The sequence below is a fragment of the Panthera uncia genome, chromosome F1 (genome assembly GCF_023721935.1).
Source record: "Panthera uncia isolate 11264 chromosome F1, Puncia_PCG_1.0, whole genome shotgun sequence".
NCBI classification, from domain to species: domain Eukaryota; kingdom Metazoa; phylum Chordata; class Mammalia; order Carnivora; family Felidae; genus Panthera; species Panthera uncia.
The window spans coordinates 16,581,900-16,597,665 of NC_064813.1; the positions used below are offsets into that span (position 1 = coordinate 16,581,900).

General features: G+C 50.2%; 1 protein-coding gene across 1 annotated transcript in view; it reads left to right on the plus strand.

Moving 5' to 3' along the window:
- Positions 1–10,297: 10,297 nt before the first annotated feature.
- TNN (tenascin N) overlaps positions 10,298–15,766 on the plus strand; it is a 45,570-nt gene continuing 40,101 nt past the window's right edge. The window contains exons 1-3 of the mRNA XM_049635322.1: positions 10,298–10,859; positions 12,363–12,737; positions 13,270–13,533. Coding sequence (XP_049491279.1) covers positions 10,454–10,859; positions 12,363–12,737; positions 13,270–13,533 — 1,045 coding nt within the window. The 5' untranslated portion in view covers positions 10,298–10,453. The remainder of the gene's footprint in view (positions 10,860–12,362; positions 12,738–13,269; positions 13,534–15,766) is intronic.

Sequence of the window (15,766 nt, forward strand, 5' to 3'; positions counted from 1 at the left end):
TTCTTTACATGTACGAGCTCCTTTAATCCTTACCGTAACCACATTATTCTTCTAGAGATGAGTAACCTGAGGCACGGCGAGGTTAGGTCAAAGGTCACTTGCAAGTAGCAGACACAAACTTCAGATACAGCAATCTGGCTCTGGATGCACCTTCATGCTTCTGGGGCAACTCCTCCACCCCCCATCTCTTCGGTCCTTCTTCCCTTCCAACAACATTCAATGCCTACATTGCTAAGTTGAAGCATATGGACTCCTTCCAGTGCATTATAGTTCTGCACTCTGGAACCTATTTCAGGCAGGGCAGAGGTGGGGTGGAGGGCAGAAGGAACACTGAGTGTCAGCAGTGACCCATTGGAATAATTCTGTTTCATGGAAAGAATTAAGGTCTGTCCGTCCGATGGCAAAAAAGGAAGGGCAGCACCAAAGGGCGCCCACGGTGCTTTCCTGGTGATGGGGCTCTCCTGTGACTTGTGTATAGGAGGCTCTGGGAAGGGGTGGGACAGGGGGGCATTGGAGTAGAATGCCCTAGATCTGCTATTCTTGCTCTTGGTGTCCTCAGAGCCCTGCCACTCAGAGCTGCAAACTGATGGCGGGAGGAGGCTAGAGGTTGGCAGAGGGATTTGTCCCTGAGGGTCTCTGCTCATTTCTTCCTATGCCAAGGGTCTTCTCCTATTTTAAAAAATGGTAGGCAATTAAGTCCCATGTTGCTTGAAACAGAAAAAAAAGAGAGACTTTAGAAAATCTCTTGCAAATCCAAAGAGCCAGCTCCTGGCCAGGAGACATGCAAACTCTTTTAATAACCTTTTTCTGGATCTACTTAAATGGAAACAGTCACCAGTATTTTTAGCTGCTGTGTAACGGATGTAAAAAAGAAGGGGGAAATGTGTACGTTTTTTCTTCCCTAGTTAGAATAAGAAGGAATTGCTCATTATCTCTTAACCGAGTCACTGCCGGGAAGACAGGGAAACACCCAGGAGTCCCCATTGGCTCCTCCTCTGGCCTGGATGGGATTTAAATCCAGGGAGGGAAGCTGAGGAGGGGAGAGAAGGAGGGACAGAGAAGCACCAAGCTCTGCAGCCCAAGGGGCCCAGTCCCTGGGGGAAGTGTTGGAAGTGGTGCCCAGCAGCCTCTGAGGTAAGAGGTCCTGAGGGCTTTACCTGTGAGCGGGAGGGTGATGGCCAACTGGGCATGAGCTCCTGAGCTGAAAATCCTAGGCAATGTCATTGCCTAAACCTAATTAGGAAATATTTGCCAGGACCCAAGTAACGTGTCCTTAGTCAGCAGTTTACTGGATACCCGACGGGGACTGAGTACAATCACCTTCCTACCTGGCCACTTGCAGTCTGTGTTGTAGGGGAATTTCTGCCTGGAGTAACAAATTTTTACATACGATATTTCCTTTAAGTTTTTCGTGGCCTCCTCATCTCTTGTTTCTTTGCGAGCTTTTTTTTTTTTTCTTTATTACAATGTCAAAGTCTTCATTGTTTGGTAAGTTTTCTTACATCTCACTTTTTAATAAAATCCTGAAACAAAGCTTTCATTTTCGATGTGATCAAGAAACTGTCCTAACATTCCCCTTTTTTTGAAATTTGGATATGCCAAGTAAGATGATGTTTGCAAATGCACTTAAGAGCTTTGAAGTTTTTTCAAACATTTAATTTTATAGGTTTTATTTCTTATTTGTATTTATTTCTTATTTTATAGGTTTTATTTCTTATTTATAACTTTCCCCCAAATTCCCATGCCATGACCCTTGAAATGCCTTGAGAACACCCATATTAAAGCATTTCAAGAAACTATGTGCTGGACTAGTTCTCGGGGGTCTTTTTATTTATGTACCTATTTATTTATTTTTGTGGTCAGGAGAGACCTGAGGAAATGGAGAAGGAATGAGTGAGAACAGTCACCTAAAAACACAAAACTGGAGTTGCTGACATGAGCATTTAAAAAAGAACAAATCCTAACATAAAAATAACAAAGTAGGTTAGCCACAGTGCCTAATGCCCATAGGCTCCTCCAGGAGCCAGAGTAGCACTGAGGTAGCAGGTGACACGTGCTTAGCCACGGCCATAGACAGGTGGCTGCCGAAGCACAGGATCTGCATGGGAAGAATTGGTGTTTTTTGGCATTTAGATGTTTGTTGGAGACTCAGAGTCAAGGTGATAATGCTGGGAGACAATCTCCGGAAGAAACAGAAAGTATTAACATCAGTTACCATTTTTTTTCCTAGGGGTACTCCCCTGCTCTCCCAAACCAGACATTCTTTCATGCAACTTTGAATCCTGCTGTGTCCCCAAATTTGTGGCTGCAGCTGACTGCTAAAGGAGGGAAAATTACACAGGATGACTTCAGATCGTCTTGTGGCTTCTGGTTTCTATTCCAGCACCGTTCTGTGGTTTGAAATATAGGGTAGACTGAGGTCTGCTCCTGAGAAGGGGCCTGTAGAAATCATGCCCAGATCCAGTGGAAACTCTTGTCCTTCCACCACTCATTCCAGAGCCTTGGCTCCTATAGGATCTGGATACAGATATGAGATCATGGTTTAGGTTCTGTAGCAGCATCTAGGGCCACCAGTCAGCAAGCTGGTGATGCTAAGATCTCAAGCCTGATCCCCGAATAGGCTTTGCAGGGTCTCACCACAGTAGACTTGCTGTTAACGTCAACCAGCCACTGTCTGAATAAGTGCTGTTGGTCTCAAGGAGAGACCCAGAGCGTGCGGATGGAACTCACCCTCTTTGGAAGAAGGCTGGAACTTTAAAATTATTTCCATCTGTGGAAAACCACACGTTAAACCAAAGATAGGAAAAACAATATTTTCATCATACGCCTCTCTTCATTATCATTCAGCTGAAACAGAGTTTGTCATGTGAAGCCCCCTACACCTGTGTGTCTAACGTGATGCTTAGGCATTCTGGAGACTGGGTGTATGGTTGGATGTGGGGGAGGCAGGTCTCCGAATTTATGCCCTTGTGCCCATTTTATCTTCTTACTATGCACGAGCCTGTGCATTCCAGTGAAAGTAAAAGGAAGGGCTTTATGTGAGGAAGGAATTCATTCCCATGGTGTCAACGGACATCTTTGCCTTTGCCTGATGCTCAGAAAAAGCTTTAGAAGAGCTTAGCACAGAGCCTGGCACATCATAAGAGCTTAGAAAGTGGTAACTGCCATTGTCACCAGCCATTTGAGCTCCCGTAAGGTAGACTAATATTCGGTTGATGGAATAAAACAACCACAGCAGCTTGTGACCACCTGTGAAAAGGTGATTGAATGTTGAAGCTGAATCAGAGACACCGTGTGTCAGCTTTTCTAGCTTGTGGTGTATGGGAAGATTTGGTGGAAAGAGCTCTTCAGGAAAAGAGGTCTTGTGTGGCAGTGAGAGTCATCTACAAGGACTTCTTGGGCACTCGCTGGTTGTGGTCCACTGACCCGGAGGAGTGGGCGCACCTAATGATGCCTGAAATGCCACCATATTAAGCCTTATCCCATGAAACCAATTTTTCATTCTCACCCACACTTGGTGTCTTCTATCCTGTATAGAATACCTCTGCAGAGGGTTCAGGGTCACAGGGCCTCGAAATAAGTGTTCACATGTATTTGGTTTGTCTGTAGTATGACCTAGCCGAAAGAGTACTGTCTTGTGCATCTCACATGCTCACATTACTAAAAGAGAAAAAGATCCAGAGGTGAAATCGGTAGGCTGAGGACGAGTTGAGCCAGGTACCCAAGAACTTGCTCTCCTGGACTGAGTACTGGGTCAGAAGACCTTGGGGTCACCCAAGGTCCAGGTTGTAGATCACTGGCAGAATATGCCCAAGAGAGTTTGGGGAAGGAGTAACAAATGCCAGGTGACATTTGTGACATCAGTGTATCCCTAGCCACCATCTCTTTCACTTTCCTTCATGGTTCAATGATGTCCACCCTGTCATTTGGGGACAGAATATCTTTTTAAGTGACTCTACTGGAAATGGATGATACGATTTTTCTAAAACCCAAAGCAGTGCTCTCATTTGCTTGTGGTTAATTGTAAAAGAAGGATGAGGTAATAAGGGAACCAAAGAAAGCCCTGAATTTAAGTAGAAAGATTTGTAATGGTGGCTAGAAATTGGCTGCCACTCTCTTCGTTGTAAGTCGTATATTTTATTTCCGACCAGGATGTGTGTGCTTCTTTGGAGAAAATGAGGTAACATGGAGACCATCAGCCTTAGGATAGGAGAGGACCATCTGGGACTGAGGGTCCATCCTTCTCCTCTGGCCAAGCCTTGGTTGACATCTGCACCTACAGACAGAAGTCTTGGTCTGCTTTGTGTTTCTTGGGAAGGAAGTTCTCCAGAATTTCATGAGAAGTGATCATGATTTAACCTCCTTGCGGGGGGGAAAACGAATTGTTCTTCTAGGAGATCATCCTTGGCACTGCTCAGAGGGAGTGCAGGCATAGGATTTAGTTACTGGGCAGTTCATTTTGAAATGAGCACCTGGTAAGCCCTGAGTCTCGTCTCGTCTTTTCTCTTCTCTTCCTCTTCTCTTCTCTTCTCTTCTCTTCTCTCTTTTCTTTCTTTTTTCTTTCTTTCTTTCTTTCTTTCTCTCTTTCTTTCTTTCTTTCTTTCTCTCTTTCTTTCTCTCTTTCTCTCTTTCTTTCTTTCTTTCTCTTTCTTTCTTTCTTTCTCTTTCTTTTTCTCTTTCTTTCTTTCTTTCTTTCTTTCTTTCTTTCTTTCTTTCATAAGAACCCCTCTCTTAAATATGATAGGCAAAAGGACATTGGTTTATTTTTCACATTTGGTATTCTTCTCACTGGATTTTTTTGAGGGGCGGGCAGTACATATAGTAGAAAGATGAAGAACATAGGGAGAGTGGACAGACCTGGTGTTTGATCTCAGCTCTGCTGCTTATTAGCTCTGTGCCCTTGGGCAAGCTAGTTAACCTCTCTGAACATGTGTTACAAAGAATGGTATCAACTGACTCCCAGGATTTTGAGGACTAAGTGAGAATAATATTTATAAAGTACTTGGCAGTCACCACCGTCTAATAAACCCATACACAAAAAACCTAGGGGCGGATTACTACTTGATACACAAAATATTACCTTCGTCAGGATTGTGCTGAAAATACAGAGGGAATCAACACATTCATGGTCACTACCATGCCCGAGATTTACAAGGATATCCGGCTGAGGAACTCACATATAGATTTTGGAGCTATCTGTGTTTGGTTGGAAATTGAAGTCACAAGGGTGGATGTGGTCATCAAGAGAGAATGAATAGAGCACAGATGTAGAGCCCTGTGACATCAGTGTGTCTTTCAGGGCAGAACCAGGACTGTCCATCCAGCTGATGGTAGCAGCACACTCCTTAAAGAGCCTTTCTCGAAAAAGCAATGCCAGGCAGCATTTGTCTTGAGTCTTAATATGTCTCTGCCTGCCACTTCCCCACACCCCTCCCACCCCTTCTGCAGCCAGAATTAAAGACGAGATTGGAGTCAATGAGACTGATTCTTGTGGACACCTGGTTTCCCGTGGTTTCCTGCAGGCACATTCCACGCATGTAAACCCCCTTTATCTCAGACATTCCTACAGCATTTACCAAATGATTCCTCAACAGAAAAATCATCCCCATTCGGGAACTTATCCTGCATTTTCCTTGGTGACATTTGCTGCCCTGTCCGCCCCCTCCCCACTCTGACGGAGCTCTGTCTGTGGTCGGCTGTGCATGCTAGCAGCCTTGGTGAGGTCATCCCTTCCTTCTGCTCTTACACAAGGCAAGTCTCTCCTGCCACGTGCTGGAAGGAAAGACAGCAGGCTTCTCCTCTCGCTCATTACACTTGACAGAAGTGCTAGGTCGCAGATCCCTCCCTCCCATCTTCTTTCCAACAATCACCCTGCCCAGGGAAATCTGAGCTCAACTGGGGGAATCCAAGAGGCTGCAATTAGCGAGGACATCTTGTTACAAGCGACAGGCGGCAGAAGGACGGGCGACACGGAGGGCTCATACAAGGGCTTCTGGGGTTTCTCATATTCCAGGCTTCCCAAAACAAACACAGTGAGACAGGGCTTTGCACAGCCTTGCTGCGGTTTATGGCAAGAGTCTGTAGCTGTTTTGCATTCGTGCAGAACTTCTTCAAAAACCCATCTGCGCTCCATTTGCGTCTCAGAAAATAGTGAGCCACGGGGTGGGGGAGGGGTTTGGATGGCAGGAGTGGGCAGAGAAGTCTCAGTCTGCTTTTCTAGCTCCACTGTTGCCTGGGAAGGGGATCTGGGACAGCGAAAACTCCATTCAAAGAAGTTGCTTTGAGATCAATGTGTGTGGTTATTGGGGGTGACAGAGGTGCTCAGGGCTTAAGCTCAGTTAGTGGACACTGTGTAGACCGGTTTGAATCTGCAGCCTTGCACTTCTGCTGCATAATCAAGGGCACATTGCTTGATGTCCCTGAGCCTCGGTCCCCATTTCGGGGAGTGAACACACAGCTATGCGTGTAACTGTGCTACCATTGGGTTGAACTTCTGAAGATAGCAATTGTGAAATATCGTATCTTTTTTGAGTTTTTGCTTATTGAGAGAGAGAGAGAGAGTGAGTGAGCAAGCACGAGCAGGGGAGGGGCAGAGAGAGAGGGAGAGACAGAAAGAATCCCAGCAGGCTCTGTGCTGCCAGTGCAGAGCCCAATGTGGGGCTCGAACTCACAAACTGAGAGATCTCGATCTGAACCGAAACCAAGAATCTGACGCTTAACTGAGCCACCCAGGCATCCCTTGAAATATTATTATTTTTATCCAATACCTGCCTTCCGACTTGCTCTCCTGGCCCTCCTCACCCCCCCCCCCCCCCCCCCATCCTCTGATAAAAATCTCAAGCAGATTCCAGAGCTTTTCTGGTTACTTTTGGTATTGGAAGAAAACCCTTTTGTGAAGGGCAGGTCCGTCCAATATGAGAGCTTCGATCTCCTATCCAGGCCACATGTTTTCTTTTCACCCAGCTTGGGCCTGAGTCCACAGACACACCAGGGGGCAGGTGGTGAGCCTGGTGGCTTCCTTCCTCCACTGCCTCCCCCAGCTTGCTGGGCTGTTTCTGGCTTCTCCAGGTCACCAGCAGGGAGGGGAGTCAGAGAGAAGGGAAAAGGGATTTTTACCTAGAGCCATCGTAGCTCCTTCCCATGCCCTTGTGGCAGCTGCTCCCAGTGCTGGCTCCATCAGCTCCCTCTTGTGCGACTCTGTCCTGGGTTTTTTAGACAATCTTCATTCTACCTCCTCCTGTGGTTTGTCCGCTGGGGAAGCATACTCCTGCTGAGCCAGGAGGCTGCCTCTCAGCTCTGACCCCATAGTAAGTTGCATAGATTTACACAGGACTATGACCTACGGCAGGACTTAACATAGTCTTGTCTCCCCAAAGTCTGGGGTGCAGGTCTCTCCCACCGTAGCCTCCCTCCAGTCTCTGCTATGCAGGCTGTTCTAGGCAACCCCCCGCCTCTGAATTCCTCTGGGCAAGGGGCAGGCGCTGGTCTTTTTGCCCTCTACCTCCTATTCAGACCAACCTGCCTGCAGAAGAGCTCCAATAGAATGTCTCTCTTTAAAATGTGTGGGCACTGGGGTGTCTGGGTGGCTCAGCTGGTAAAGCATCTGACTTCTGCTAAGATCATGATCTCACGGTTTGTGAGTTTGAGCCCCGTGCCGGGCTCTGTGCTGACAGCTCAGAGGCTGGAGCCTGCTTCGGATTCTGTGTCTCCTGCTCTCTCTGCCCCTCACCTGTGCACACCCTCTCTCTCTCTCAAAAATGAACATAAAAAATTTAAACAAAAATGTGTGGGCACTTACCACCCACTGTCCAAATCCCACGCCAACAAGAAATGTCCCACTGACCATTATGTCTGCAGGGTGTTGAGTCCAGTTCCTGGGACATAGTAAGTGCTCAGAAAAGGTGAGCTACGATGATTATGATTAGCAATAACGCATGCTTTGGATTATAGGAAGAGCCAAGAAGGAGTGAGGGGGGCTAAGGGGTGATATGAAGAAGAACTCTCCTTTGGGGCTGCTCTGTTTAGTTCAGAGTGGTAGCACGTCCCTTGGGATGAACACACAGGGTGTCAGGCCAAAGGAGGGAATTGCATAGGGAAGGTACATCCTGAGCTCACGTGTTATTAGCGTCAGAATGTTGATAGAGCAAGTGCAGGCTTGCAATCAGATGGACCTCGTGTTGAATCCCGACTGGGCCACTTACTAGTTGGACACCCCACGGTAAGTGACTTTGCCTTTCACATCTGGCTCCTCACCCAGGGTAGGCAGACTGGCCCTGACCTTATTTAGCAGCTGTGGAGTTTAATTATGAGGATTAATGCACCTGGCCAATGCCTGGCACAAAGCAGCAACGTGAAAAATAACATATAGTATTCTTGTAATGTTTTTATTGTCACTTCTAATAATAATGCTGCCAGGGACCTTCATCCTCCACTTCTTCATACTAAATAAATGAGGACTCTTAGAAAAGATGACTCATACAAAGTATGAGAATTTGGCTCAACGAGGCTTTCTTCCTTTTCTGACCAACAGAGTTACCTGCCCAGGTCAACTCTTTGGATGGTTGACTCTGACTACTGATAGGGAAAAGAGGCAGGATCAGATGAGGGCCTGTGGGGGGCTTCCGGAGGCTCGCGACGTTCTAGGTCTTAAGCTGGGTGGTGGTTCCCTGGCTGTTGCCTTTGTAACAATTCACTAAAAATGACACCATTTTTGTTGCATGCTCTTTTCAGGATAGATATCACCCTTCACGATCGAAAAGATGAGAAAGAAAAGGAAGTCATACTCAGTAGTTGATTAAAACCCAAACCTCATTTATTGAGCACTTACCGTGTGCTTGGCATGGCGCGAAGCGCTCTCCACATACGATGCGGGAAGCAGGTGTTATCATTCCCACTTTACCAGAGGATGATGGTAACAGGAGGATAAGGAGCCTTCGCGAGGCTACACACCTAGGACCTGATTTGTTTTTCGAGCACATTGTCACTGCCTCTTATAATGGGGAGGGGGAGCCTGGGCTTGACTGGGACATCACCTCCAGGAAAGGACAAGGCTTCCTGACTTCAGTCTCGGTACAAACGCTTACGAGTCATGAGTTGGTCACAGAAGCCCATTGGTCAGAGGCAGCCCTGCAGCTCGGTTTCTAGCAAAGGTTTCGTGACAGCCCAGCTGAGAGGTGTTCTGGTGAGTGAGCGCCCCTGAGCGAATGTGAGGCACTGGCTAGGTCTCCTGTGTCTGTCCAGCCTCGGTCTGATAGTGGTCAAGAACGTGCCATCCTGGATAGGAGCTAGAGACAGGGGTCCTTCTGCACACTCATGGAGGAAGGCTCACACCTCCTGGGGGCCAAACTAGAGGCGAAACCTAATTGCCTGCTCCTGCCAGGGTGGCCTGGCCTGACTGACAAACCAGGCCACTGAGCATGGATTTGAGGGTGACTGAACCCCTTGGCTTGGGTGGCTCTTTGCTCCTGCCTTGGGAGGGCTCCGGGAGGGACCAGCCTTGGGTCCTGTCCTTAAGAGGCTGACAGCCTCATGGGGAGACAAACTGCATACAAGAGTAACTGTAACACAAGGTAGACCGTGAAGAGACTCACAGAGGAGCCAATACATTTCTCCGAATGCTCAGCAGGAGAGCTAGTAGTTTCCAGCTGGAGTGAGATGGGGGGGGGGGGGCATGAGAGAAGGCTTCATGGAAGAATTATTTGTATTAGAAGCTCTCATCTTTTGCTGGCTCGCAGGCAGAGGTGGTGAGCAGGACCCTGGCCTAGGGTCTGAGGACAGGCTCTGCCCTTCCTAGCTGTGGCACCTGGGACAACTTGCTCAGTCCCTTGAACCTTGGTTTCCTCACGTGTGCAAAGCAGCATGACAAAGTGGGGATGAGCATGGTCTCTGGATTCAAATTCGGCCATCTTGGCCGTTTGCCTGTGGGCAAGTCACTTTAGGGAGCTGAGTCTCAGTTTCTGTATCTGCAAAATGGGGTAGTAATAGTATATTCCGCGAAGCATTGTTGTGAGGCTCGAATAAGGTAATCAACGCAGAACATTTAGGACAGCGCCTGGCACACAGCATGCTCTCTAGGTGCGGCTGTTCTGTAGGTGGTGTTAATGGGGAGGGTATTACTCGGTGTGTGGTTTAGATCAGGGATGGGGAGATCAAAGCCTGGTCGCAATTGTTTTCCTTGTCACTATCCGTCAGGTGAGTATTGACTTAGAGGTGAAGAGGAGGGTCTCCCAGGGAGTGAACGGTGTAAGCAAAGACAGGAAGCAGGAGAAAGAACACAAAATTTAGTTTGGATCCTCAGGAGATACAGGATGTAGTTCTGCTGGGTTCTCAGCTTCCTGTGGACTCTTCGAATCCACTATGAAGGGCAATTTCCACCAGCAAATCTTCATGGCTTTCGTTTGCATCTTTTCTGGATACAGGTCGCCGAGAGGATCTGCTCCCTGTCTCCCCAAGGATGGGTCTCCGGGGGATGTTCTGCTTCCCCCTGGGGCTCCTCTTTGGCTCTGTGCTTTTGGTGGCCTCAGCCCCGGCCACCCTCGAGCCTCAGGGCTGCAGGGACAAGGAGCCACAGGTTACTGTCAGCCACACCTATAAGATTGATGTGCCCAAGTCCGCTCTGGTCCAGGTCGAGACTGACCCCCAGCCCCTTAGTGACGATGGGGCCTCACTCCTGGCCTCAGGGGAGGCCGAGGAACAGAACATCATCTTCAGGCACAACATCCGCCTGCAGACGCCACAGAAGGACTGTGAGCTGGCAGGTAGCGTCCAAGCCCTCCTGGCCCGAGTGAAGAAGCTGGAGGAAGAGATGGCAGAGGTGAAGGAGCGGTGTGATGTTCAGCGCTGCTGCCGAGGAGTTGCCGGTGAGCTTTTACCATCTGGTATTCATTCAACAAACAACTAACGGGCGCCTTCCACATGCCAGGTGTCCTGTGGGAGTCTGGTGTGCTCCCACCTCCCTCTGGGTTTTCTAAGGGTGGGGTGGGGGTCTCATCTTCGACACTAGCTCCAGGAAGCATCTGCGAGCCTCAGTAGAGAGGGACCAGCAACTCTTTGTAGAAAAAATCTTTAACGTTTATTCATTTCTGAGAGACAGAGTGTGAGCGGGGGAGGGGCAGAGAGAGAGGGAGACCCAGCATCCGAAGCAGGCTCCAGGCTCCGAGCTGCCAGCACAGAGCCTGACGAGGGGCTTGAACCCACGAACTGTGAGATTATGACCCGAGCCAAAGTCGCTCCCTTAACCAACTGAGCTACCCAGGTGCTGAGGGACCGGCAACCCTGAAAGGGAGTCTGGACTCCTGAGTTTACACTTCTGGGTGCTGTTTGACCTGTGGATCCAATCTCTACTGGAAGGGGAAGCAGTGGGAAAGACAGGAAGGACAGTCAGCCTTGGAGCTAGATAGGACTGGGTACAGATGGGTTTCGCTGCTTTTTAGTTGTGTGACTCTGGGTCAGTTCCTGAAGTTTTCTAAACTGCCCAGTTAGGAAAACTCTATCCACTAGTCTAGTTCTGAGGACTCTAGATGCCGTACATAAGTTCCCTGGCCCATAGATGATAATTACGAAAGCTGATCCGAGTATCCAGTGGTATGTTGGCGTACCTGTTCAGGCTGGAGGAAGTGCTACCGTTGAGAGCGCCTCCTGTGTACCAGACACAGAACTAGGCACCAGGGACACTGCCGTGAATGAAACAGCACGGGATTGCCGCCGAGGAGCCTGCACGTCCAAAGTTTCTAGGAAGGAGAGAGGGTGTTCTGAGCAGCAGGAGCCGGGCTGTTGAAGGGCCAGGGCCTCCAACTGCCTCTTGCTGCCTGGGGTCAGAGAGGGGAGCCTGGGTGATCCCTTCTCCCGCCCCTCACCCCCGTAGTGAGACGCGGCCGGTTTGTAGCTTCTGGAGGCCCCCTTTGCCAGGATTCAGTTTGGGCTCATCTCCCAAGGACCCGGCCTTGCTAGGTCCAGCAACCTCCAGCCAAGACAAGACGAGCTTCTGCGCTGGCGCGAGGACGCGCAGGCTGGGGACGTGAACGCACCTCCATTCTTAAACGTCCTAAGTAATTACTGCCGTTTAGAGCAGAGGGAACCCGAATTCACCTGAGCACTTGGATGAGAAGGGCAGGGGAAGGGGACTTCCCGTGGCTTTGGGGCATAAAAGGAGGGCACAGTTTGTGAATGTCACAGGTCAGAGTCCGGCCGGTCGGGGGGGAGAGGGGGCGGAAAGGGCGGACCCCAGTCTTCTGCAGGGGCCCTGCCCTCCTTCAAAGACAGTGCCCAGGGCCCACCAGCCCGCTCTTACCGGAGCTCCAGGGAAGGGAGAGGCCCGCTCGCCGGCCCGCACCCCCTCCAGCCTACCTTCCTCTCGCCGGCAGGTGCCAACGGCCACTGCAGCGGCCACGGGACCTTCTCCCCCGAGACCTGCGGCTGCCGCTGCGAGCAGGGCTGGGAGGGCGCCGCATGCGAGCGGCCCGCCTGCCCCGGGGCGTGCAGCGGCCACGGGCGCTGCGTGGACGGCCGCTGCGAGTGCGACGCGCCCTACGTGGGCGTCGACTGCGCCTACCCCGCCTGCCCCGAGAACTGCAGCGGCCACGGCGTGTGCGTGCGCGGCGCGTGCCGGTGCCACGAGGACTTCACGTCCGAGGACTGCAGCGAGCGCCGCTGCCCCGGCGACTGCAGCGGCCACGGCTTCTGCGACACGGGCGAGTGTTACTGCGAGGAGGGCTTCAGCGGCCCGGACTGCGCCCAGGGTGAGAGCGCCGACGCCTGACTCTCTCCTTTCCCTGCTGGGGGCGGGCACCCTCAGACCCTGTTACACTTGGTGCTCCGGGGGGGGGGGGGAACTCGACGTCCAGCCCACGCACGCCAGAGCCCCCAGAGGGCTTATTAAACACAGATTGCTGGCTCGGCCTGCGTGTCTGATTCGGCAGGCCTGGGGTGGGGCCCTGGGGTGGGCATTAATAAGTTCTAGGTTGCGGGACCACTGATCTTAGGTGATCTGATGGTGCTGTGTGTGTGTGTGTGTGTGTGTGTGTGTGTGTCTGTGTGTCTGTGTGTGTCTGCTGATGACCGGATCAGGGTGAACTCCCCCTCACGTAACTTCCGGCGGGTGTGTGGGGAGGGGTGTCCAGAGGGGTGCTCAGCACGGCTTCTTTGTGCTCTCATGCCTGCCACCACGGTGTTCAGTGTATAGTAGGTGCTCAGTGAATACACACTGGCTATGCATTCTCCCTCCCCTCGCTTGCTTCACCCTCTGCACACCTGTTCCTGTTCTGCATACAGTGGTGGCCCCCCAGGGCCTGCAGCTGCTCAAGAGCACGGAGGATTCCCTGCTGGTGAGCTGGGAGCCGGCCAGCGAGGTGGACCACTACCTCCTCAGCTACTACCCCCTGGGAGAGGAGCTCTCTGGGAAGCAGATCCAAGTGCCGAAGGAGCAGCACAGCTATGAGATCCTTGGTTTGCTGCCTGGCACCAAGTACATGGTTACCCTGCGCAACGTGAAGAAGGAGGTTTCCAGCCGCCCACAGCATCTGCTTGCCACCACGGGTGAGGAAGCGGCCAGGTTTCCCAGGAAAGGCCCCATTTTAAATGCTTTCTTCCATCATCCTTGCAAATACCCTTCAACTACTCAGAACATTGCCCTGATTTGGGGTTAAAAAGCATAGCTGCTGCAATCCTAGTTTCTGGAGAAAAATCGCAGTTCTTGCTCCCCTCTCTCTGCTCCTCCAAGTCAGTGATAGAGCCTGCTGGGTTGGGGCTCAAGGGCACTTCTCTGCCCCCCTGAGAATAGTAAGGTCTGATTGCCCTGTACCACACACAAGCAGCCAAGGAGCACATCTGCACACCCAAGCCCTTGTTGAGCCTTTGAAGCCATTCAGCAAGTTCAAGCTGGGATGGGTGAAGATTTGCTGAAGCCCCCTGCATCAGATTTATCTTAGCAGGAAAGATAGAGAACAAACAGTGTAATTGAAGACAGCTAGCGAAGAGGCTTGGGTAGGATTTGGCTGGCGAAACACCATAGGCCTGGCATCAGTGGGGACCGCCTCATTCTGAAGGGTCAGGGATGGAGGTTGGTACTGGAACCCAAAAAGAGCTGTGGGAGAGGGCTGCCTGAGGAGGTGCTTTGGGTAGAGATGCAGGCAGTCCACCTGGAGGGAAGGAGAAGGAAGGGAGGGAGGGAAGGGGAGGAGAACAGTTGCCTGAACTCTCTATCCTGCCCTCTGATCTCCTGGTGACTCACTGGCTGAACTTAACTAGAATCCAGAGGGCAAGAGAATCTGACTAACACAATTCATAGAGGTCATAATCTGGGAGACAGGAGGATAGAGGATGGATCTGGAGGGACAGAGGTTCCAGCACACCACCTAATGTTATCACAGTGTTTGGAAGGACAGACATCACTGCTTACTATTTAGAATTTCTTGTTTTCTTGTGAAAGTTCTTAGATCTTCAAGGACTTGGAGAAACCTGTTATTTGAGTGAGTCTGATCCATATATGCACTCATCATGTTTTACTGAACATCTACTATGTACCAGGCGTAGTGTTTTGGATGCTAATAAAAATCATCTGCCTCCACCCTTTGCTAAACTCCTGGGGAAAGATCCAGGAAGACCTGGATGGATGGGGTTTGGGGCACATGTCTCTGCAGAAACATTTCAGTTGCCTATCCTGTTTGGCGGTGGAGATAGGGATGGCTCTATGTTGGAAAAGGCCATGAAGGACCTGTCCTCCTGGGAGCACAATTTGCAATTGCTTTTGTCACCCCCCCTCCAGCCATAGACCCCTTGGAATACTTCTGGAGTTGAGCAGGTTGGGTTTATTGACTGTTGGGGGTGGGACAGCTCACTGCAGCGGCTGTGAGCATCTCTGTAAGAGCTTTAGAAAGGACTGGGATACAATTGGGACTTGTATTTAGGTGATTTGGGGGAAGTCAAAGCCAGCAGGGGTTTGTTTTGGCTTGCATGCTGTTGGGAAGGGGAGTTAATTCTATGGTAACTTAGTGAACCTTATCTAGGAAGAACAGACTAGAGGGAGGCTAAAGCCATCATCAATAAAGAAAGGGTAGTCACTCATATCAGGAGAGAGAATATTTAGTCGTTTTTGTGGTTTGGACCATTGTTCACATTTTTGTCTGTGTTCAGACACAATCACAGAATGGTCCTGTTTTGTCTTGATCTGTCATGGCCACACAGTGGCTTGTCTGATGTTGATGTTCTGTGCAACCATTTATGTTCAATGGGAGCACACCCAAGCCAACCCAGTGAGAACCAGGCCAGCCCCCCACTGCTGGGCTGCTTTTCTCTTTCTCCCGTTTTTGTCTGTGGCTGCCTCCGCCTTCAGACAGGCCAGTGCCCCAAGCTTCCCAATGAAGAGGAGAGACATCTGTTCTGAAAGTCTTAGTAACCCCTCTTGGCTTCTGCTCTAGGGACTTGTAAAATCTTGTAAGTGCGAAGCTTGTCTTTCTGTCTAATCTGATTCATATTAAACCCATTCTTATTTGCTCCTCAGGGGAGCCTCAGTCCGAGAGATACTTATCCCCAAAATAATCTTGAATATTTTCATTAAGTCTCCGCTTTTTCATTTGTGAGCTGAGTAGGACCCTTCTGTGATTCTTGAGTCACTTCCATTACTCACGTCTTGACCTGTTCCCTCAAGGAATTCCCACCTTCGAAGGAAGAGCCTGGAGGCTGGCAGGTAGAAGCCAGTAGGTGGGAAGAAATTCTTCAGAGAAAAGGTTCTGTGAGCTTCTTTGTTCATAACAGTGAAACAGGAACATTC